Below are 22,792 nucleotides of genomic sequence, written 5' to 3'. Positions count from 1 at the left end.
ACTGTGCTACCATATGGCTGCAGGTGGGAATTGAATGTCCCGGCGGATTCAACGTTTAGGAAGGACAGATATAAAGGAAAAAAGTGGTGGAGTGTCACTGCTGGTTAAAGAGGAAATGAACACAATAATGAGAACGGATATTAGCTCTGGCAACGTGGAGTGTGTATGCATAGAGTTGAGAAATACCAAGGGGCAAAAAGCAAGAGTGAATGTCATATATACACTCCCAAACTGCAGTGGTGATGATGGGAATGACATTTAACACGAAATTAGAGATGCATGTGATAAGGGGATATCGGTGATCATGGTTGATTCTAATCTGCAACTGGATTGCACAAGTCAAATGAGCCGCAGTGGAAAAGATGAAGAATTCCTGGAGCACATACTGGATGGTTTTCGTGAAACCTATGTCGAGGAACCAACTAGAGCGCAAGTCATCTCAGACTGAGTACTGTGTAATGAGAAGGGAATCATTGCCAATCTAGCTGGACAAGACCCTTGGGGATGAGTGACCCCGTGACTTCTTACTGTGCTTACCCCAGTCCAACGCCGGCATCTCCACATGATGAGTGACCATAACAGGATAGCATTTTTTATCAAGATGGAGAGTGAAGTTGTTGGTTCGGAGACGATGGTGTTGAATCATAATAAAGGACACTATGAGGATATGAGGCTTGAGTTGGCCTTGATAGACTGGGGAGAGTTAATTGAAAGGAAGACAATGACAAACATTCAAGGAACACATGGGGGAACTGCAGCAACTGATTGATCATGTCCGGCACAGAAGCAAAATGGCGAAGAGGGCCAATCCATGTCCTACAAAGGAAATTAGAGAGAGTATCCAATCCAAAGAAGAAGCATACAGATTGGCCAAGAAAAAACGTAGGTCTGAGGATTGGGAGCAGTTTAGAATTCAGCAAAGAAGGACCAAGGGATTGACTAAAAAGGGGAAAATACAGTACGAAAGTAAGCTTGCAGGAAGCATAAATACTGACGATTAGAGTTTCTATAGATGCGTGAGGAGAAAGAGGTTGGTGAAGACAAATGTAGATCCTCTGCAGACAGAAATGGGGAATGTATAATTGGGGGAAAAGAAATGGCCGAGCAAATGAATGCATACTTTGGTTCTGACTTCACAAAGGAAGACATGAATCAAATGCCAGGAATGTTGGAGAATGCCAGATTTAGTGAGAGGGAAGAACTGAGGGAGATTAATATCAGTAGATAAATGGTGCTGGGAAAATTGGAGGGATTAAAAGCGGATAAATCCCCAGGGCCTCATAATCTGCATCCCAGAGTACTTAAAGAAGTGGCTCTCGAAATAATGGATGCATTGGTGGTCATCTTCCAGGATTCTATAGATTCTGGAACAGTCCCTCCTGATTGGAGGGAAGCGAATGCCATTCCAATATTCAAAAAGGGAGGTAGAGAGAAAACAGGGAATTATGGAACAGGAAGCTTAACATCGAAATGCCAGAAAAACTTTCGAATCCATTATCAAGGGCTTTATAGCAGAGCATTTAGAAAGCAGGGCAGGATCAGACAGAGTCAGCATGAAGTTATGAATGGGAAATCATGCTTGACAAATCTGCTGACATTCTTTGAAGACGTAACTAATAGAGTTGACAAAGGGGAACCAGTTGATGTGGTATATTTGGACTTTCAGTAAGCGTTTGACAAAGTCCTGCACGAGAGATTATCGTGCAAGATTAAAGCACATGGGACTGGGGGAAGTATAGAGCATAGAAAAAATACAGCATAAACAGGCCCTTCGGCCCACAAGTTGCGCCGGTCATGTCCCTACCTACCTCGGCTTGTATATAGGCTTACCTATAACACTCAATGCTATTAAGTTCCATGTACTGATGCAGAAGTCTCTTAAAAGACCGTATCGAGTTTGCCTCCACCACTACTGACGGCAGCCGATTCCACTCACCCACCACCCTCTGAGTCAAAAACTTACCCCTGACAGTGCGGGACCCCTGGCAGTAATCCCGACGGGGCGGCACGGCAGGAAAGTGGTTAGCACTGCTGTCTCACAACTCCAGGGACCTGGATTCGATTCTTGGCTCGGGACACTGTCTCTGTGGAGTTTGCACATTCTCCTCGTGTCTGCGTGGGGTTCCTCCGGGTGCTCCGGTTTCCTCCCACAGTCCAAAGATGTGCGGGTTAGGTTGATTGGCCATGCTAAAAGTGCCCCTTAGTATCCTGAGATGCTGAGAGGGATCAGCGGGTAAAATATGTAGGGGTATGGGGGCAGGACCGAGGTGGGATTGTGGTTCATAGAGAAATCCTAGAAATCATAGAAACCCTACAGTGCAGAAGGAGGCCATTCGGCCCATCGAGTCTGCACCGACCACAATCCCACCCAGGCCCTACCCCCACATATTTTACCCGCTAATCCCTCTAACCTACACATCCCAGGACTCTAAGGGGCAATTTTTTTTTAAACCTGGCCAATCAACCTAACCCGCACAACTTTGGACTGTGGGAGGAAACCGGAGCACCCGGAGGAAACCCACGCAGACACGAGAAGAATGTGCAAACTCCACACAGACAGTGACCCGAGCCGGGAATCGAACCCGGGACCCTGGAGCTGTGAAGCAGCAGTGCAGACTCGATGGGCCTAATGGCCTCTTTCTGCACTGTAGGGTTCTATGATCTCTGATCTCTTCTGTACCTACTCCCCAGCACCTTAAACCTGTGTCCTCTCGTAGCAGCCATTTCGGCCCTGGGAAAAAACCTCCGAGAATCCCCCTGATCTATACATCTCAACATCTTGTCCACCTCTATCAGGTTACCTCTCATCCTTCGTCTCTCCAAGGGGAAAAGACCGAGCTCCCTAAACCTGTCCTCATAAGGCATGCCAACCAATCCATGCAACATCCTTGTAAATCTTCTCTGCACCCTTTCAATAATTTCCACATCCCTCCTGTAATGAGGCGACCAGAACTGAGCACGGTACTCTAAGTGGGGTCTGACGAGTGTCTCATAAAGCTGGATCATTATCTCCCGACTGCTAAACTCAATCCCTCGATTGATGAAGGCCAGCACACCATACGCCTTCTTAACCACCTCCTCTACCTGCGAGGCCGATTTAAGAGTCCTATGGACACGGACCCCAAGGTCCTTCTGATCCTCTACACTGCTAAGAATCTTACCCTTAATATCATACGCCTTCATCCCATTTGACCAGCCAAAATGGACCACTACATATTTATCCGGGTTGAAGTCCATCTGCCACTTCTCTGCCCAGTCTTGCATCCTATCTATGTCACGCTGCAGCTTCTGACATACCTCCAAACCATCCACAACATCACCAACCTTCGTGTCGTCGGCAAACTTACCAATCCATCCCTCCACTTCCTCATCCAGGTCATTTATGAAAATGACAAACATCAAGGGTCCGAGAACAGAGCCCTGGGGCACTCCATTCAGAAAAAGACCCATCTACAATCCCTCTCTGCCTTCTGCAGGCAAGCCAGTTCTGGATCCACAAGGCAGCAGCCCCTAGGATCGCATGCCCTCTCACTTTCTCGAGAAATCTTGCATGGGGGACCTTATCGAACGCTTTGCTGAAGTCCATGTAAACCACTTCTGCTGCTTTTCCTTCGTCAATGTGTTTAGTCACATTTTCAAAGTATTCCACCAGGCTCGTAAGGCACGATTTGCCTTTGACAAAGCTGTGCTGACTACTTTTGAGCATACTAAACTTCTCTAAATGTTCATTAATCCTGTCTCTCAGGATCTTCTCCATCAACTTACCAACCACTGAGGTTAGACTCACCGGTCGGTAATTTCCTGGGCTATCCCTATTCCCTTTCTTGAATGGAGGAACCACATCCGCAATCCTCCAATCCTCCGGAACCTCTCCCGTCTCCATCGGCGACACAAAGGTCATCGCTAGAGGCTCTGCAATCTCTTCCCTCGCCTCCCACTGTGCCCTGGGATACATCCCATCCGGTCCCGGCGACTGATCTATCTTGATGCTACTCAAAATTTCCAACACATCCTCTTTCTTAATTTCCACATTCTCAATCTTTTCAGTCCACCGCAATCCTGTAGTACAACCACCCAGGTCTTTTACCACCGTGAATACCGAGGTAAAGTATTCATTAAGCACCTCTGCTATTTCTTCTGGTTCTGTACATACTTTCTCACCTTCACATTTTATAGGTCCTATTTCTTCACATCTCATCCATTTCCTCTTCACATATTTATAGAACGCCTGAGGGTTCTCCTTAATCTTACCTGCCAAGGCCTTCTCGTGACCCCTGCTGGCTCTCCTAATTTCTTTCTTAAGTCCGTTCCTACAAGCCGTACACTCATCTAGATCCCTAACATCGCTGAGCTCTCTGAACCTTTTGTACGCTTTCCTTTTCTTTTTGACGAGTTTCAGCGCAGCTTTCATGCACCACGCTTCCCGTAACCGACCAAAACCTCCCTGTCTCATCGGAACGTTGTCATGCAGAACTCCAGACAAACATTCCTTTTAAATCTGCCACCTTACTTCGGTACTTTTCCTCGAGAATACCTCCTTCCAATTTACACCTCTAATTTCCTGCCTGATGGCTTCATATTTCCCCTTACTCCAGATAAACACTTTTCTTGCTTGCCTGATCTTATCTCTTTCTAATGCTAGCGGAAGGGAGATAGAGTTATTATCACTGTCCCCAAGATGCTCCCCCACTGAGAGATCTGACACCTGTCCAGGCTCATTAGCCAGTACCAGATCGAGTACAGCCTCTCCTCTTGTCGGCTTATCCACATGCTGTGTCAGCAAACCCTCCTGAACACACCTAACAAACTCCTTCCCATCCAAACCCCTTACCTTCGGGATATTCCAATCGATGTTTGGGAAATTAAAGTCTCCCATCACGACAACCCTGTTATCACTACATCTCTCCAGGATCTGTTTCCCTATCTGCTCCTCAACATCCCTGTTACTATTGGGCGGCCTGTAGAAAACACCCAGCAAAGTTATCGACCCCTTCCCGCTTCGGACTTCCACCCACAGAGACTCCATAGACAATCCCTCCACGGCTTGCACCTTCTCTACAGCTGTGACACTATCCCTGATCGGCAGTGCCACTCCCCACCCCCCTCTTTTCCTTCCCTCTTGTCCTTTCTGAAACATCTGAAACCTGGCACCTGAAGTATCCAGTCCTATCCCTGTCCCCAAGTTTCCGTAATTGCCGCCACATCACACTTCCAAGCACCAATCCACACTCTAAGCTCATCCACTTTATTCACTACACTCCTGGCGATAAAATAGACACATCTCAAATCTTCGGTCTGAGCTCTCCCCTTCTCCATCACCCGTCTATTCTCCCTCTTACAATGTTTACAATCCTTCTCTATTTGTGGGCTAACCTCCTCGCTCTCAGTCACCTCATCACGATTCCCTGCCCCCAACCTTTCTAGTTTAAAGTCTCCCCAGTAGCCTTAGCCAACCTTCCTGCCAGGATATTGGTCCCCCTGGGATTCAAGTGCCACCCGTCTTTTTTGTAAATGTCACATTTGCCCCTAAAGAGGTCCCAATGATCCAGGAACCTAAATCCCTGCCCCCTACTCCAGTCGCTCAGCCACGCATTCATCCTCCACCTCACTCCGTTACTACTCTCACTTTCCTATGGCACAGGCAGAAATCCTGAGATTACTACATTTGCGTTCCTCCTTCCCAACTGTCTACCTAACTCCCTATATTCTCTTCGCATGACCCCTTCCCTCTTCCTACCTATGTCAGCGGTACCAATATGTACCACGACCTCTGGCACCTCTCCCTCCCACCTCAGGATTTCTCAATATTTCCATATTGAGATGGATCGAAAACTGGTTGGCAGAGAGGAGACAAGGGGTAGGAACGAATGGGTGCTTTCCAAATTGACAGGCAGTAGCTAATGGGGTGCCACAGGGATCGGTGCTGGGACCCCAGCTATTCACAATAAATATCAATGGTTTGGATGAGGGAACAAATTGTAACACCTCAAAGTTTGCAGATGACACCAAGTTGAGTGGGAGGGTGAATTGTGACGAGGATGCAGAGATCCTTCAGAGTGATCTGGACAGGTTGGGCGAGTGGGAAAATCCATGGCAAATGCAGTAAGATTTGGATATGCGCGAGGTTATTCATTTTGGAAGTAAAACATGAAGGCAGATTACGACCTGCATGACTGTAAATTAGGAAAGGGGAGTGTGCAGTGGGAGCTGGGTGTCGTCGTGCACCATTCACTGAAGGTAAGCATGCAGGTGCAGCAGGCGGCAAAGAAGGCAAATGGTATGTTGGCATTCATTGCCAGAGGTTTCCAGTACAGAAGCAGGAATATGTTGTTGCAATTATACAGGGCCTTGGTGAGCCCACACCTAGAATATTGTGTGCAGTTTTGGTCTCGTTTTCTGAGGAAGGATATTCTTGGACTCGAGGGAGTGCAGTGAAGGCTTACCCGGTTGATTCCAGGAATGGCAGGACAGATCTATGAGGGAAGAGAGACTAGGTTAGGATTGCTTTTGCCGGAATTCAGACGAATGAGTGGGATCTCATAGAGACTAATAAAATTCGAACAGGGCGAGACGGGATAGATGCAGGTCGAATTTCCCCGATGGTTGGGGAGTCCAGAAACAGGGGTCACAGTCTGAGGATTCAGGGTAGACCATTTAGGACGGAGGTGAGGAGACATTTCTTCACCCAAAGAGTAGTGCGCCTGTGGAATTCATTACCACAGGAAGTAGTTGATGCCAAAATATTGAATGCATTCAAGAGGCGGCTAGATATAGCACTTGGGCGAATGGGATCAGAAGTTATGGGAAAAAGCGGGATTAGGCTATTGATTTGGAGGTTTAGCCATGATCGAAATGAATGGCAAAGCAGGTTCGAAGGGCCAAATGGCTTCCTCCTGCTCCTTTCTTCTATGTTTCTCTGAAGCCCCCAAAGCGAGAATCACACCACGAGACCAACGAGCCGGTCACATGCAAGGAGCTGAGCCAATCAATATATGTTCCGCTCAAAGCAGACGAGCTGTCTTTGCAGACCATGAGAGAGTAATAGAAAATTGAAGACAACACAGCATATTCACAGGGAAATGTGATTCTCTTTGTCTTACACCCTGAGTATTGAACCAAAATTTCAATGTTGGGATTGCAGTTCCTCTCTGCGAAAGGGACTCCAATCACATCAGTTCAGAGATTGTCGTGAAGAACCGACAGGAAACAAAATGTTGAAAAACACAACTACGTGTGTTCAAATGCAGAGAAGCAATGTATGAAACGTTCCATAGATTGATGATGAGAGGGCATTATGCACCACCCGTGCAGAATACAATCGATAAACAGACCATTCGACCATCTCCTCAACTACACAGAAACTTGTCAACCTTCTCCTTCCATTTGATTTTCTGTCCATGAAGAGCTGGGGAAGAAGGTCTCCCTCACCATCGCTCCTGGATGATCAGCTAGATGGAACATGCTGGAAATGTAGCTGCTGCAAATAGAAGAAATTTCCATTCCATCAGGTCAGGGAATGTTGGGAATGGAGCGGTGTGAAACATTCCCAGACAATGTCCCACATGTTTCTCCTCAGCATGAAAACTCACGGCAGAAAGACTGAAACAGACACTCATTTGATCACATCATGATTCGCATTCACTCATACTTTAACCATGAGGCCACTGATGAAGTCAGGATGACTTCGAATTTCTACTAAAACTCACTGACTGGCAGAATGATTTTACACACAGGACTGGTGATTTACAACCACAGGCCGACTTGGCGAGTGGTGAAAACAGATATCACTGCTTCTGACCTTCACCAGAACAGACAGTGAAATGAAACATTGCTCATTTACATCTCTAATGCGTTGAGAAAAGATAGTTGATCAACAATTGCGTTGTGAAAAGATAGTTGCTAAACTTTGGGATACATTGAAAAGTTGTTTTCAGTACAGGGGTAATGCGGGTGGCTTGTTGGTCTCGGGGTATGATTCTCGCTTTGGGCACAGCATGAAGATGCGAGAAGTCTCGGGTTCAAATCCCGGACGAGCCCCGAAAAGGTTTTTTAAAGATAATTCTTTGCAATGAATACGGCGACAATGAGCGAAAGCCGAAGCAATGTTGAGCTCCCGAGAACTCATTGCAGAGAAAATAAGAACATCAGAAATAGGAGCAGGAGTAGGCCATCTCGCCCCTCGAGCCTGCCCCGCCATTCAATAAGATCATGGCTGATCTGACGTGGATCAGTACCACTTACCCGCCTGATCCCCATAACCCTTAATTCCCTTACCGATCAGGAATCCATCCATCCGCGCTTTCAACATATTCAGCGAGGTAGCCTCCACCACCTCAGTGGGCAGAGAATTCCAGAGATTCACCACCCTCTGGGAGAAGAAGTTCCTCCTCAACTCTGTCTTAAACCGACCCCCCTTTATTTTGAGGCTGTGTCCTCTAGTTTTAACTTCCTTACTAAGTGGAAAGAATCTCTCCGCCTCCACCCTATCCAGCCCCCGCATTATCTTATAAGTCTCCATAAGATCCCCCCTCATCCTTCTAAACTCCAACGAGTACAAACCCAATCTCCTCAGCCTCTCCTCATAATCCAAACCCCTCATCTCCGGTATCAACCTGGTGAACCTTCTCTGCATTCCCTCCAATGCCAATATATCCTTCCTCATATAAGGGGACCAATACTGCACACAGTATTCCAGCTGCGGCCTCACCAATGCCCTGTACAGGTGCATCAAGACATCCCTGCTTTTATATTCTATCCCCCTCGCGATATAGGCCAACATCCCATTTGCCTTCTTGATCACCTGTTGTACCTGCAGACTGGGCTTTTGCGTCTCATGCACAAGGACCCCCAGGTCCCTTTGCACGGTAGCATGTTTAAATTTGTTTCCATTGAGATTGTAATCCCATTTGTTATTATTTCCTCCAAAGTGTATAACCTCGCATTTATCAACGTTATACTCCATTTGCCATATCCTCGCCCACTCACTCAGCCTGTCCAAATCTCTCTGCAGATCTTCTCCGTCCTCCACACGATTCACTTTTCCACTTATCTTTGTGTCGTCTGCAAACTTCGTTACCCTACACTCCGTCCCCTCCTCCAGATCATCTATATAAATGGTAAACAGTTGCGGCCCGAGTACCGATCCCTGCGGCACGCCACTAGTTACCTTCCTCCAACCAGAAAAACACTCATTTATTCCGACTCTTTGCTTCCTGTCGGATAGCCAGTCCCCAATCCACTTGAACACACTACCCCCAACTCCGTGTGCCCTAATCTTCTTCAGCAGCCTTTTATGGGGCACCTTATCAAACGCCTTTTGGAAATCCAAAAACACCGCATCCACCGGTTCTCCTCCATCAACCGCCCTCGTCACATCTTCATAAAAATCCAACATGTTCGTCAAGCACGACTTTCCCCTCATGAATCCATGCTGCGTCTGATTGATCGAACCATTTCTATCCAGATGCCCTGCTATCTCCTCTTTAATAATGGATTCCAGCATTTTCCCTACTACAGACGTTAAGCTGACCGGCCTATAGTTACCCGCCTTTTGTCTCCTTCCTTTTTTAAGCAGCGGCGTAACATTAGCCGTTTTCCAATCAACCGGCACTACCCCAGAATGCAACGAGTTTTGATAAATAATCACTAACGCATCCACTATTACCTCTGACATTTCTTTCAATACCCTGGGATGCATTCCATCCGGACCCGGGGACTTGTCCACCTTCAGTCCCATTAGTCTACCCAGCACTGCCTCTCTGGTAACATTAATTGTATTAAGTATTTCTCCTGCTGCCAACCCTCTATCGTTAATATTTGGCAAACTATTTGTGTCCTCCACCGTGAAGACCGACACAAAAAACTTATTTAAAGACTCAGCCATATCCTCATTTCCCATTATTATCTCCCCCCTCTCGTCCTCCAAGGGTCCAACATTCACTCTAGCCACTCTATTCCTTTTTATATATTTATAAAAACTTTTACTATCATTTTTTATATTAATTGCTAGCCTAGCTTCATAGTCTATCCTTCCTTTCTTTATCGCTTTCTTTGTCTCTCTTTGTTGTTTCTTAAATTTTTCCCAATCACTTGTTTCTCCACTATTTTTGGCCACTCTGTACGCAGCTGTTTTTATTTTAATACTCTCCTTTATTTCCTTCGTTATCCACGGCTGGTTCTCCCTTTTCTTACAATCCTTGTTTTTTGCTGGAATATATTTTTGCTGAGAACTGAAAAGGATCTCCTTAAAAATCCTCCACTGTTCCTCAGCTATCCTACCTGCCAGCCTGCTCTCCCAGTCTACCTTAGCCAATTCATCCCTCATCCTATCATATTTCCCTCTGTTCAAACAGAGGACACTGGTTTGAGACCAAACTTTCTCCTCTTCCATCTGAATCAGAAATTCGACCATATTGTGGTCGAATATCTCTGAAGACTCGAAAAACAACCATACAGTCTGACAGATCTGGGAATCCCACCGTCTGATTTTATTTTTTCCATGTATTAGTTTAATTCCGGTGCTCTGAGTGAACCGCGAATATGGGTGCGTTTCAGCTGTCCTGTTGAGGGGAAATTTACAATCAGGCGACGGACACACGAACAGAGGAAATAAGGGCAGAAGAAGGCCATTCGGCCCCACAAGACTGCCCCGCCATTCACTAAGATCATGGCTGATCTGTTTATGTTTCGATTTCCACATTTCCATCTGTCCCCGTTAACCTGTGATTCTGTTGCCAAATAGGAATCATCTCCCTCCGGCTAAAAATATTCAATATCCCCGCCTGCACCGCCTTCTGAGGCAGAGTTCCAAAGTCGCGCAACGCTCCGAGAGAACAGAATTCGCCGCCCGAAAAGAGGAAGCTCAGTTTTCTTTCAGTGCCCGTTGTTCTGCATTCACTCACACGAAGATACAGCATTTCCACGTGCAATTGTGAAGACCATTCAAGATCTGATGTGCTTTGAACAAGGTACCTCCGACTCGGAGTATCCCCGTTGCAAAGATGCCCAAACAGAGGAAATTCTTTCCTCTTCGCAATCTGGTAAATCTCCTCTGCATTGTCGAACTATTCAAGTTATCAAACTGTCATCTCTTCTGGACCGTTTGCAACGCATTTACATCCTTCATTAGATATGGATACCAAAACTTCAGACAATATTCGAGATACTTCACTCATGACCTAAACAACTGAAGCATAACATTATTTTCTTACATGATTAAATGCTTGTAACAAACATTCCATTTACCTTTTTTGTTACTTGTTATTCTCGCATACTAAATATTTGTGACTCGTACACTCGAAGAACGGGATCCCTTTGCATCTGGGGAAGTTTGCTGCCCTTCTAGAATTGAGTAATAATCTGATTTTGTTCTCTTCCTGCCAAAGTGAATAACTTCACATTATATTCCAGTTGCCAGGTTTCTACCCATGCACAAAACCTGTCTATAACTATCTCCAAGCTCCTTTCGTCCTCCCCTCTCCACAAGTTACTTTACGACATATATTGTGTCTTCTGCAAATTTTGCTGCCGTGCTTTCAGCTGTGGGCTGCGATAGCTGAGCTTCTATGGAGATGACAATTCCCAGACACAAAGTGTCCGATTATTTTTTCCTGTGCTGTAACTATTCTGTGTGTATGGACGTGAAAACCATTCTGTGTCCCTTGGTGTGTGATGCAGGAATTGAGAGTGGAATTCATTGTTTATCTGTCAGTCTCTGTGGGTGTATATGAGTGAATGATGCACTCTGTATCACTCTGTCCTTTGTTCACACTGTGATTCCGATTTATTGTTTGTCTCCCAGTCTCTGAGCCACTTTGTAGATCTGGGATAATTCAATAAATAATATACCTCAATGAAACTGGGACAACTTTTTTCCAATTGATCAACTGCTCGACACGATCCTCAACCCAAACTATTTCATCTTTTTCTCTCAAGTCCATTCACCTTCCAACACTTACCCTGCTTTCCATTAAATACAGCTGTGCTAAACGTCTCCAATCGTGGAGTCTGTACCGACCACATTCCCACCCAGGCCATGGTGCTGTAACCCTCATTTACCTTGATGATCCCCCTGACACGGGGGTCAAATTAACATGGACAATCAACCTAGCCCGCATGTCTTTCGGTTACGGGAGGAAACCCACACAGATATGGGGAGAACGTGCAAACTGCATACAGTGAACCGAGGCCGGAATTGAACCTGGGACCCTGGCGCTGAGGCAGGAGTGCTAACCATTGAGCCACCGTGCCGCCCAAAATTCTTCCCAGTTTGTTGGCAAATTTCCTGTCTCGTATCCTTCTGTATCTTTTTTGGGACAACCGAAATTTAAATCGAGTAATCGTTTCTTCTTGTATTCTGCAGTGATATATTCACTGCAGGAATGCTCGTGAGCTCAAACCTGCTCCCGATTTAATAAACGGTGGATTGGCTTGTCCGAGATTTTGAACCCGGGACCTCTAGCACGCCAGTCCCACCCCAAGCGAGAATCATACTCCAAGACCAACGAGCCAACTTCCAACGCTTTAGCCGATAGCAAATTGCAAATGCTGCCAACGCAATGATAATTTAAGAGTAATTTCTATCGTGGATTTAACAATTAAATTACGAGGTCTATCCTATCACACCCCGGCATTAATTCTTCATATTGACCCATTCCTGCAACACCCTCACTTGATGTGAATGTCTTCCCTCTTTTGAAGTTCTGAGTTGCGGCCGGTAGAGGTCAGCACATTCAGGTAGAGCGAAGCTCACAGACCAGAGAGGGACAAACAAACAAGAATTGTTCAAATTCTATTGGGAGTGGAAAATTTTAACAATACTAATGTTGGACGTGGTTTTTTATGATAGGTATTTTGCAACAAGCAGTTGTTATCGTTGTCTGTCCCTCGACTCGAGGATGACATCCATTCAGGGCCGTGAGTTTCTGCTATGGGTCTTCATGTGAGTGAACAGGCCCATTCTCGGTCCACAGAGCTTTCTTCTCTGTTACTTTCTTCTCTGCCGCCATTTTGCCTCATTAAAGTGTGCTGCAGATTGGCGGATATGTTTCGCCAATTTTCAAGTTCCTCCCAGTCATCGGCATGAATGCTACCTCGCTTCAATCTGGAGGATGTCGGGGAAGAATTACTGATGGAATTTCCCTCACACTCTTAGGATGCGCTGATACACTGGTCGGATGTACATCATTGCCCTAGAACTACCAACCATCAATGGCATGTATGAGTGAGATAAATTCTTATCTGCACATCTCTGGTCCCATTTGATCGAAATGATTTTTTTCAAAATCTATCACTGATTTAAATCCCAGGATCAGGCCATTCCTCAGCCTTGTTATTGGAGGAGTAGAAGGGTCCAGTTTCTGAGTCCGTTACCAGGCCATTCTCTTTCTACTCAATGATTCTTCTTTTTATGGGCTGTTGGTGTCGCCTGAAGGACCAGCATTTGTTGCCCTACCCTAATTCCCCTTCAATTGAGAATGGCTTGTTTGACCATTTCAGAGGTCGAGTAAGAGTCACCCTCTTACTCTGGGTCTGGAGTCACATGTAGGCCAGACCAGTTAAGGAGGCCAGACTTATTTATCTGTAGTGCATCAGTGAATCAGATTATATTTTACAACAATCGACCGTAGTTTCAAGGCCGCCATTACTGAGACCAGCTTTCAATTCCAGATTGATTAAATAGTGATTTTAAATTTCATCAGCTGCCGTGGTGGGATTTACTCCGTGTCCCCAAAGATTAGTGCCAGCCTCTGGATAACCAGCCCCATCACCTTTCATCCCTGTAAACAGAAACAGTTCACTCAGCTCATTATTAAACCTCTTCCTGAGGAGATTAGATTTTCCTCCACAGAATTTTATGAAACCATTTGCTGCAAAGCCTGTTGCTCCATTCGGGAGCATCAATTATTTATTAAGATCACACAAAAAATATTGATTTCTTGGGAGGAGAATAAAATAAAGAGATGAGAAAATTTAATGAACAGATCAAGAAGGAAATGCATTCAGAGAAAGCGCCCTGCAGTGTGTGCAATACAATGCAGAGCTTTCAGCTGAAGAAGGAAATCTCGGTTTGCCGTTAGTTCTACCAGATTTCTGCATAAAACGACCGCGACATGACTCGAACCTGCAATCTTCTGATATCATCACCGCACAGAACTACCGAAGTCAGACGCCTTATCCATTAGGCCACGCGGTCAACAGATGCCATGCCGTTCCAAATGTTAGCTCCATGTGAATAACTGCCGTGATTGTATTTATTTTCAGTTCCGTTTTTGGATGCTTCTCTGATTCCCAGATGCCAAAAAATTGAAGGGGAATCCCCAGAGTTTGTGAACGGCCGGAAACTAAAGTCCACTTCTATCATTCTTGGGTGCCTGTCTGTGTGGAGTTTGCCCGTTCTCCCCATGTCTGCGTGGGTTTCCTTCGGGTGCTCCGGTATCCTCTCATCTCCAACGATGTGCAGATTCGGTGGATTGACCAGGCAAAATTGACCCTTATTTTCAGGGGGATAAGCAGCGTAATTACGTGGGGTTACAGGGAGCGATTCTCTGTCGGAGAGTCGGTGCAGAATGTCTGGGCCGAATGGCCTCCTTCCGCACTGTCGGGATCCTATGCCTCCTCCGTATCCTGTCTTAAATCTTTAATACCTGTCCCTGAATACTTCTGCTCGCAGCTAATGCAGCAACTTCCCCCTGTGTGCCTTAGTTCAATGTGTTATAGTATTTTACACCTCTCGGACAGCACCACTCAATCCCGTTTGCTGCAGAGAGAAACTCCGAATTATCCAGCATTACCTTGTCGGTATAATCCCTCATCGCTGGATCCAAAACAGTAAATCTCGTTTCCCCCCTCATAAGGACCCTCACGCACTTTCTAAGCTGTGCTTACCGGGCCTGGGTGCAATCCAAAAACAGCTGCAGTTGATCAGAACTTCATAAAGATTGAGCATAACTTCCCTGCTTTTATACTCAGTGCCTCGACTTACGAAGCCAATGATCCAATCCGCCTTCCTGACGACTCTTTCCATCAAAGGCATCTTTGAACCTCAGGTCCCCGTCAGCCTGCACACAGTCTAGAACTGGACCATTCAGTTCCTATTGCCTCTCCCCATCTCTTCTGTCAAAATGCAGCTCTGTTCCTGAGTGTGGTATTAATACTGTGTCTCTGTTACAATATCACTGAGAGCTGAGGCTGCAGCTTTTGTTTCTCCAAGATAATCTTTCTGGAAAAAGCCGGAATTTACAAGGATTTTTGTAATTGAGACATTGTCTGGCCGTCTGTGTCTCACTGCCCTAACTCACTCTGTCTCTGTCTATCCCTCCACGCCCTCTCATCAACTTTATATGAAGGGGGGAATTTGTGGGTTAGTAACTGAGTGCACACAATCTGTACATTCATCTGACCAAATAGAATTCAGCTTGTGAACAAGATCATAATTTCAACCAGTTCTGGGTTCACCCAGGCACAGCTCTAATTGGCTGCAGCCCCCTGAATCTGGGGCACCGACACTGTGAGCATCGCCGGCCTCAGCGGTTTTAACAGTTCCTGACCTGTGAAACTCCAACTAATGCCCGAGAATCCACAGCACAGAGCGAGGAGGCGAAGTCCTGGGGCTGTCAATCTGAGACAGAGTTTGATCTGTCAATGTGCAGAGGTGAACATTGTGCCAGCGAGAGTGTGTTAAAGGGGCGGCTGGGTTAGACAAATGTTAGTGTTTGTGTGTCCGCACTCCGCTCCGGATTCTCCAGCCCTTCTTGTGTCAACTCGAAAGATTCTCTTGTCATTAGATCGTGCTGCTGTCCTGCTCAGACCTGAAGAAAGAATTTAAGCGAAAGTTTTGGTCGATTTTAAGGTTTCAGTCGACAAACGAACTCTGAGTCAGCGCTCGACTGAGAGAGCGCGATCAATTCAGCAAAGAGACATGTTGAAATGGAAATTGCTGCCCTGAATTCAGATGGAAATTTCTCAACGGGAAATTTTCAGATTTCAGTCATAGAAGTAGGACAGTCTGAGAATCTGGAGTGTCCAATTTTAATTGCAGTGGGAGAGTTTGTGAGGAGAGTGAAACACAGAGAGACTGGAGGAGCCGGGAGCTGACAACAGCTTGTCTCTGCTCCGTCTGCTCTCTGCCTTTAAGCTGCTCTGTGCCGCCACCGCTAGTTTCATTTCGGATCCAGGTCTGACTCTCACAGACATTTTCCAGACATTCTTGGATATAATTTTGTCGGTCTGGGACATATTGTACCAGAAATATATCTTGTGCGTAAACAATACAACAATCGCTTTCTAAATGAGCTGCCCAGCACGGTTCAATGTGTCAGAAATTATTGGACTATTTTAAAGCAACATCGATTTGGATACAGAATTCTCTCATCTCTGAATATATTCCATCCCTTTATCGCTTGTTTTTGGAGTCCTGGGCAAAGTGACAACTTAATCCAAAGACATTTTGAAATTAATTCAAACATGACATTTCCAGATGTCTTCTGAATATCTATAATCCTCCTTTGCAAACGTTCCAATGTGTTTATAATTCCCGATATTCGACATGTTCCTTCCTTTCCCAAGATGTTTTAAGCAGGAATACCTAACGCCCAGCAATAAACAGCTTGTAGCATTTTTTGAATGAACATTATATTTTATCATCGAAGCAGCACTTTGATATTCTCATTCATGCAATGCATTCTGATGAAGTGTATTTCCTACGCCTTGTATGTCATTAAACAAGAATGTTACTCTGAAATGAGATGTAGTTTTGTCCTTGTGTCCTGATAGTGCTCTTTTTCTTTCTTCCTACGTCATGATTTTTCTCATGGAAGGGAGTTGCAGCACAGAAACCATTCGGCCTATCTTGTCGATGCCAGCATAGTTCCCGATCATTATAGAAAAATACCACAGTAAATTACAAATCAATATAATCGACTGCCCTGGAGAAGCCAATTAAACATTTCTCGTCTCAGTCACTGCGCGCACGGCATGAACCTGCGCGAGGAAGCGAGGGTTTCGAGTCGAACGCCTTACCCACTCAGCCATCGAAGCTGCTTATTTCTCAAAGTGATGGAATCGACTCAGCAATGTTCATCTTAACTTCATAAGAAGTCTCACAACACCAGTTTTAGTCCAACAGGTTTATTTGGCAGCAAAAGCCACTAGCTGGAGTCACATGATGAAGGAGCAACGCTCCGAAAGCTCGTGGCTTTTGCTACCAAATAAACCTGTTGGACTTCAACCTGGTGTTGTGAGATTTCTTACTGTGTTTACCCCAGTCCAACGCCGACATCTCCACATCATCTTAACTTCGTCAGGCACCAGGATTGTGCAGAGAACAGTGTGAGCTGAAATATGTTCCTCTTTTATTTGGTGTCCTATTCTTTGACTGATAATTCATTTATTAGTTCAGACTTGTTCTTCTATTTCAATATTGTTTTCAGTATAAACAAATTGAAACCGATTTCTCCGTCCGAAAAAAAAATTAAACGGAAGTCCATTTTATTTCGTTACCGCCTATTGTTCTGTTCGAACTTTAGTATATCCACATGTTTTGAAACGCAAGAGACGGTGGATAAGGTCCGAAGTAAATTATCAAGGTGATGGCCGGGAAGCGCACTCGAGCCAACTGCTTGGAATGCAGCTATGCTCACCACTATCGCACCATCTCTCGCTCTGTTTCATTAATTGTTATTTTCATTCGTTATAATTACGGAACTACCTTAGTCGCCGAATTCATCGGACACCAGGTGTATCGTAATGCAGTTTGTCGACTGAAATTGTTTACTTTCGTTTTTTGGACAGTTTAATATTGTACCTTTCTGGGGACTCAATTCTTGGTTTTGAGGCCTGGTCTTTCACTTAAACAAAGTTTCCCACTGAAAGCAAATTTAGATTCCAAGTCCAACGCCTGAACCACTCGGCCATCGCAGCTGCTTATTGGCCAGTCGATGCAACCACCTCAGCAATGTTCATATTGACTTCTTCAGGATTATTGAGATCACAGTCAGGGAGGTCAACCGTGCTCGGTTCCCTTTGTTTTATATATTTATCTCTGGCTGAGAATTCATTTAATAGATCAGAGACGTGTTCATCTATTTCAGTATTTGCTTTCAGTATAAAGAAACTGAAGCCGAATTTTCGGTCCGGAAAAATGAAATGCAAACGTGAAGTCCATTTTATGACACTGCCGTCAAATGCTGCGTTCTCGCTGTTTTTGTCCACATGTTTTGAAACGCAAGAGACCGTGGATAAGATTCTAAAAAAATGATGAATGCGATAGCTGGGAATCGAACCCGGGTCAACTGCTTGGAAGGCAGCTATGCTCAACACTATACCACCATCGCTTGTTCTGCTGAGAGCCCCCTTATTTTCATTAGATATAATTAGGCAACTTCCTTAGTTGCTGATTTCATGAGACACCAGGTTTGTCCATAGCACAGTTCATAAACTGAACTTGGCTTGTCTCCTTTTTCTGGACAGTTTAAATTACCTTTTTTACTGTTGTTTCTGACTGAGAACTCATTGATTAGTTTTGAGATCTGTTCTTCCATTGAAACAAAGTTTACACTGAAAGCAAATTGAAGCTGAATTTTCCGTTCGTAACTCATTGATAATAAGAATATTCAGTGAATTTCATTTTAGGAGTGACCCTCTGCTGTTCTTACCCGCGATAGCTAATTAAATACGTCACCACTGTGATGGTCAGGAACTGACTCTTGGTCAAATGCACGCACTGTGACCACTACACCACCATCGCTCACCTAACTCTAACACTCCCCGTGCATTTACGGAACGAATACATTAGCAACGAGGTGGCATAGAAATCAGAGATGAGAGAATCCTATAAACGACATTCCATTTCTAGGAGGTTTACATTTTCCGTAGATCGGGGTGAGCAGCATCGCCCAATCAGAAAATAGATCTCTGGAACATGGAATTTGGTTAATATCATTTTTTGCAATCATTTTAATTGGTAAGAAACATGTTGATGTTATTTCACTCCAATCCAAAAAGGTTCTGAATGAATGGCGACCTTGCTGCACAACACGCGTTCAGCCAGGAGATGGCCGCAGTGAACAATAATTTGGATTTGCTGTTTGTGTCAAGACATTGGGACAGGAATGGAGTTGCTGCTGCCCGCGGAGCTGGCCAAGCAAGAGGCACAAATACTAACCAACTGTACCCACTCCAAATAGATTTACAAAGTTAATGAACAAACGAAAAACAAGCGCAACTGATCTTTTAAGGAGCTACGACAGTCTCTGAAAGCATTATATTAACACCTCTTCAAGAATCAATTTTCTGTAACTGCTTCAATATGAACCGTTTCAATGTCAGCCCTATTCATGGCCAATTCACAAACAGGCATTGACTGGTTAGAAGTTTTAAGGTTATCAGAGAACAGTTATCAATGTTCTCAGAGAAGTGAAACAGCCGCCCAAACTTCATAGAATCCCTACAGTACTGAAGAAGGCCAATCGGCCCATCGAACCCGTGCCAACAACAATCCCATGCAGGCCCTATCCCCGGAACCTCACGTATTTAACATGCTAACGCTCCTGACCCGAAGGGGCAATATTACATGACCATTGCACCTAACCCGGCACTAGTTTTCATGGCGGAACAGCCCATTCTGGAAAGACAAAATCTGCCACTCGGACCGCAAATGAAGCTGGCGTCTGCTTTGGAGCTTCTGAAACCACATATTCTCATGCTGGCAAACTCCTACCCAAAGCCGGTGTCCTGACTTGAATCGATTGCCAGCTCGAGTTTCTCATTTGGATGAAGAATATGGAATGGTGCTGGACTTTTCATCCCTCAAACCTGTGGAACTCTGAGTCTTACCTTCACCTTGGTCCGTGAACCTCAAAATAAGTGTTCAGTTTATCCTCAATCATTCAATGCGGAGACAGAGATTTAAATGTCATAACAATAAAGATGGAATTCAAATCAATTTAGGCAGAGATTTTACAGCTCGCCCCGTGTAATCAGAATGGCCGAGCGGTCGAAGGCTTTTTCCTTCGCGAGGCACCATCCAAACCCAATAAATCACCTGGCAGCACAATGACAGCAGATGCAGAGAAAGAACGACCACCTCTAAATTCCAATTCGTGACGCACATCATCCTGACTTGAAAATATATCGCCGTTCCGATGATTCGCAATCCTTGAAATCCCTCCCAAAGGTATTTGCTTTAATTCTCCGTGAAATTGAAGATGGCTAATGAGAAGAAATCAACATCGAAACCAGCTCCCAAGAAGGAAACGAAGAAAGTGATGAAGAAACCGGTAACAAAGGGCGGGAAGAAGCGGCGAAAGTGGAGGAAGGACAGTTACTCCATCTGCATCTACAAAGTGATGAAGCAGGTTCACCCTGACACCGGCATCTCATCCAAGGCCATGAGCATCATGAACTCGTTCATGAACGATATGTTCGAGCGCATCGCGGGTGAGGCTTCCCGCCTGGCCCATTACAATAAGCGCAGCACCATCAGCTCCCGGGCGATCCAGACCGCCGTGCGCCTGCTGCTGCCCGGGGAACTGGCCAAGCACGCCGTATCGGAAGGGACAAAGGCGGTGACCAAGTACAGCAGCTCCAAGTAAAACACCCCATGGACTGAAAACAGCCCAAACACAACGGCTCTTTTAAGAGCCACCCACAATCTCTGTGAAAAAGCTGCGCCATCTTTTCCCTTATGAGAAATCTATTTCTGGAGAATAGGGATTTGTCCCGTTACAGAATGCTGTGAATGGGACTTCATACCCGCCCCTCACACACGCTTTCACATTGATGGGACAATCAAACTGAACTGAGAGCGGATTATTAAACTCAGTCTGGGATTTGTGAGGGGCAATGAGGAGAAACACAATATTAGGAAGCCATTACTTAAATTTAATAATAACTATATTCAGAGCTTTAACAATTGGTGAATTAACTTCATAATACAATGATGTTTATTGATCTCGGGTGATCTCGGCGTTGCAGCCGGAACAGAGGAAAGGCGGGAATGAAGAGGTTCTTCTCGGGCTCATCTGTGTATTCCGCAGTTTTCACAGAGGACGGAATCAGCGAGATTTGTGCACACTCAGGACACTGAGCCCATCGGAGCGAACCCCCCGCCCCCCCCCCCCCCCCCCCCAATCCCACTCCCCGCTGCCCCGATTCTCCGGACACAATGCTGCCGATTCAACCGGCAGGATATGGCGGGGATTCTCTCCACACTTCCGATTGTAATATTCCCAGCCGCTTTCAGGGGAGAGGATCAGAAATCAGCCTTTCCCTCTGTCCCTGTGAAGCCTGTGTGAAGGCGTTGGCTGGTAATCTCTGTTTCTGCTTTTCCAGTGAGCTGAGATTTGCTCCGTTTTAAATTGCTGAACGGGGTCTTATTTCCGCTGGTGACAGATACGAGATTGAGAAAATCAAACTGTTCCTAAAATAGCGCCAGGATTCTGTGAGGTAAAATACAATAAACAGATGATAAAGTGTGAGATTGAAAGTTTCCTGAACATTCAGGCGTTCGGTTATTTTCTATTTTTCCTGGCGGGCTTTTCCAAATTGAAAATGTAAACCAATCAAAACCTCCCATATCTTTTCCTGGCTCTCCGATTTGTTACGAACCTGATTGAAATGACAGTGACCAATCAGAGCGAGAGTCTGGCTTCAACCTCGCAAACCGCTCACAATGATTATTAATCGAGATTAAACTGACGGAATGTGTATTTGAGTTGTCAAATGTACTTTGTTCGCGCAGACAAATAATTGAAGGAACCAGAATAAATGTGATATTTCGTCCACGGAAGTTAAAGGGAAGAGTGTCGCCAGCTCCTTGTCACACATTCCGCATATTGTCACTGACGGAGAAATAAACAGCTCATCAGTTCCACGTCTGAGACAGCAGAAATAATTCCAGAGTCGCATTTTCAATCACTGCTCTAACAGCAGGAAAGCCAGATGTCGTGTCCACATCACGCCACGCTTTCGTGCCAGGATGGCCGAGTGGTTAAGGCGTTGGACTTAAGATCCAATGGACATATGTCCTCGTGGGTTCGAACCCCACTCCTGGTAAATAGATTTTTAACACGACATTCACGACACTGCTTTATTTCTCCTCCATGAACGGTATGCTTTGTCGAACCAGCATGCAAGAAACTGGAATTTTCACAGCAGAATACTCCATGAGACAATAAGAAATCAAAACAAACTCAGTACAACTAACAGGGGGAATCATCGATCCCAGTCCAAATTCTCATCCATTATCAGATCATCGCTGCGTCAATCCCACAATAGTGCAGCCTCAGCTCCAAATTAAATATCAGATAAAACTGACAGATGGTTTTCTGTTAAAACTTACACAACCTTAATAATGTACTCTGAGATTCGAGTTAAATACCAGTCATATCACCAAATCAGGGGTTTAAATGTGGTCGCAATAATCCCCACAGTCTGCCCTCACATACATTAGGTACACATTCAAATCTCAAATGCATTCTCAGATTCGGATATTCTGAAAGCTACTATACAAACACAAACTCCAGTTGAAAACTTACCCTGCTTATGAAACTAAAAGTTACAAAATCAATTTGATGGCTACGAACTGAACTATAAATTATAAACTAACGCTAAATCCTCACTTGCACTGTGCCAGGTGGAAGACACTCTCCCAATTCCAGACTGGACTTCATTTTACATGCATGTCAAAATTCTTACTCTGAATCAGGCTGAGTGTCACAGATCAAATCAATGTGAACAACCTGGGTGAAACTTGCATCGCAATCCAGTATCAGATTGAAAGATACATTATCTT

At 45.1% G+C, this 22,792-nt stretch overlaps 1 protein-coding gene and 3 non-coding genes across 4 annotated transcripts; 2 read left to right on the top strand and 2 right to left on the bottom strand.

Moving 5' to 3' along the window:
* Positions 1-14,101: 14,101 nt before the first annotated feature.
* trnar-ucg (transfer RNA arginine (anticodon UCG)) lies at positions 14,102-14,194 on the bottom strand. Its single transcript has 2 exons — positions 14,158-14,194; positions 14,102-14,137 (listed from the first exon to the last, which is right to left on the bottom strand). It is a non-coding gene; the product is annotated as a tRNA-Arg (tRNA).
* Positions 14,195-18,260: 4,066 nt separating this feature from the next.
* On the bottom strand, positions 18,261-18,332 carry trnag-ucc (transfer RNA glycine (anticodon UCC)). Its single transcript has one exon. It is a non-coding gene; the product is annotated as a tRNA-Gly (tRNA).
* A 1,872-nt stretch (positions 18,333-20,204) lies between these two features.
* Positions 20,205-20,591, top strand: LOC144483485 (histone H2B 1/2-like). The gene has a single exon (XM_078202177.1). The coding sequence runs from the start codon at positions 20,205-20,207 to the stop codon at positions 20,589-20,591; it is 387 nt and encodes a 128-aa protein (XP_078058303.1).
* A 1,379-nt stretch (positions 20,592-21,970) lies between these two features.
* trnal-uaa (transfer RNA leucine (anticodon UAA)) lies at positions 21,971-22,053 on the top strand. Its single transcript has one exon. It is a non-coding gene; the product is annotated as a tRNA-Leu (tRNA).
* Positions 22,054-22,792: the final 739 nt, after the last annotated feature.

Source organism: Mustelus asterias, unplaced genomic scaffold (assembly GCF_964213995.1).
Source record: "Mustelus asterias unplaced genomic scaffold, sMusAst1.hap1.1 HAP1_SCAFFOLD_74, whole genome shotgun sequence".
In the NCBI taxonomy this organism is placed as follows: domain Eukaryota; kingdom Metazoa; phylum Chordata; class Chondrichthyes; order Carcharhiniformes; family Triakidae; genus Mustelus; species Mustelus asterias.
The sequence above is the reverse complement of the archived record's forward strand: the minus strand, read 5'-3'. Positions and strand labels throughout refer to the sequence as shown.

What these genes read in the sequence shown, in the direction of transcription:
- LOC144483485 (XM_078202177.1), top strand. Translation starts at nt 20,205, where the DNA reads ATGGCTAATGAGAAGAAATCAACATCGAAACCAGCTCCCAAGAAGGAA.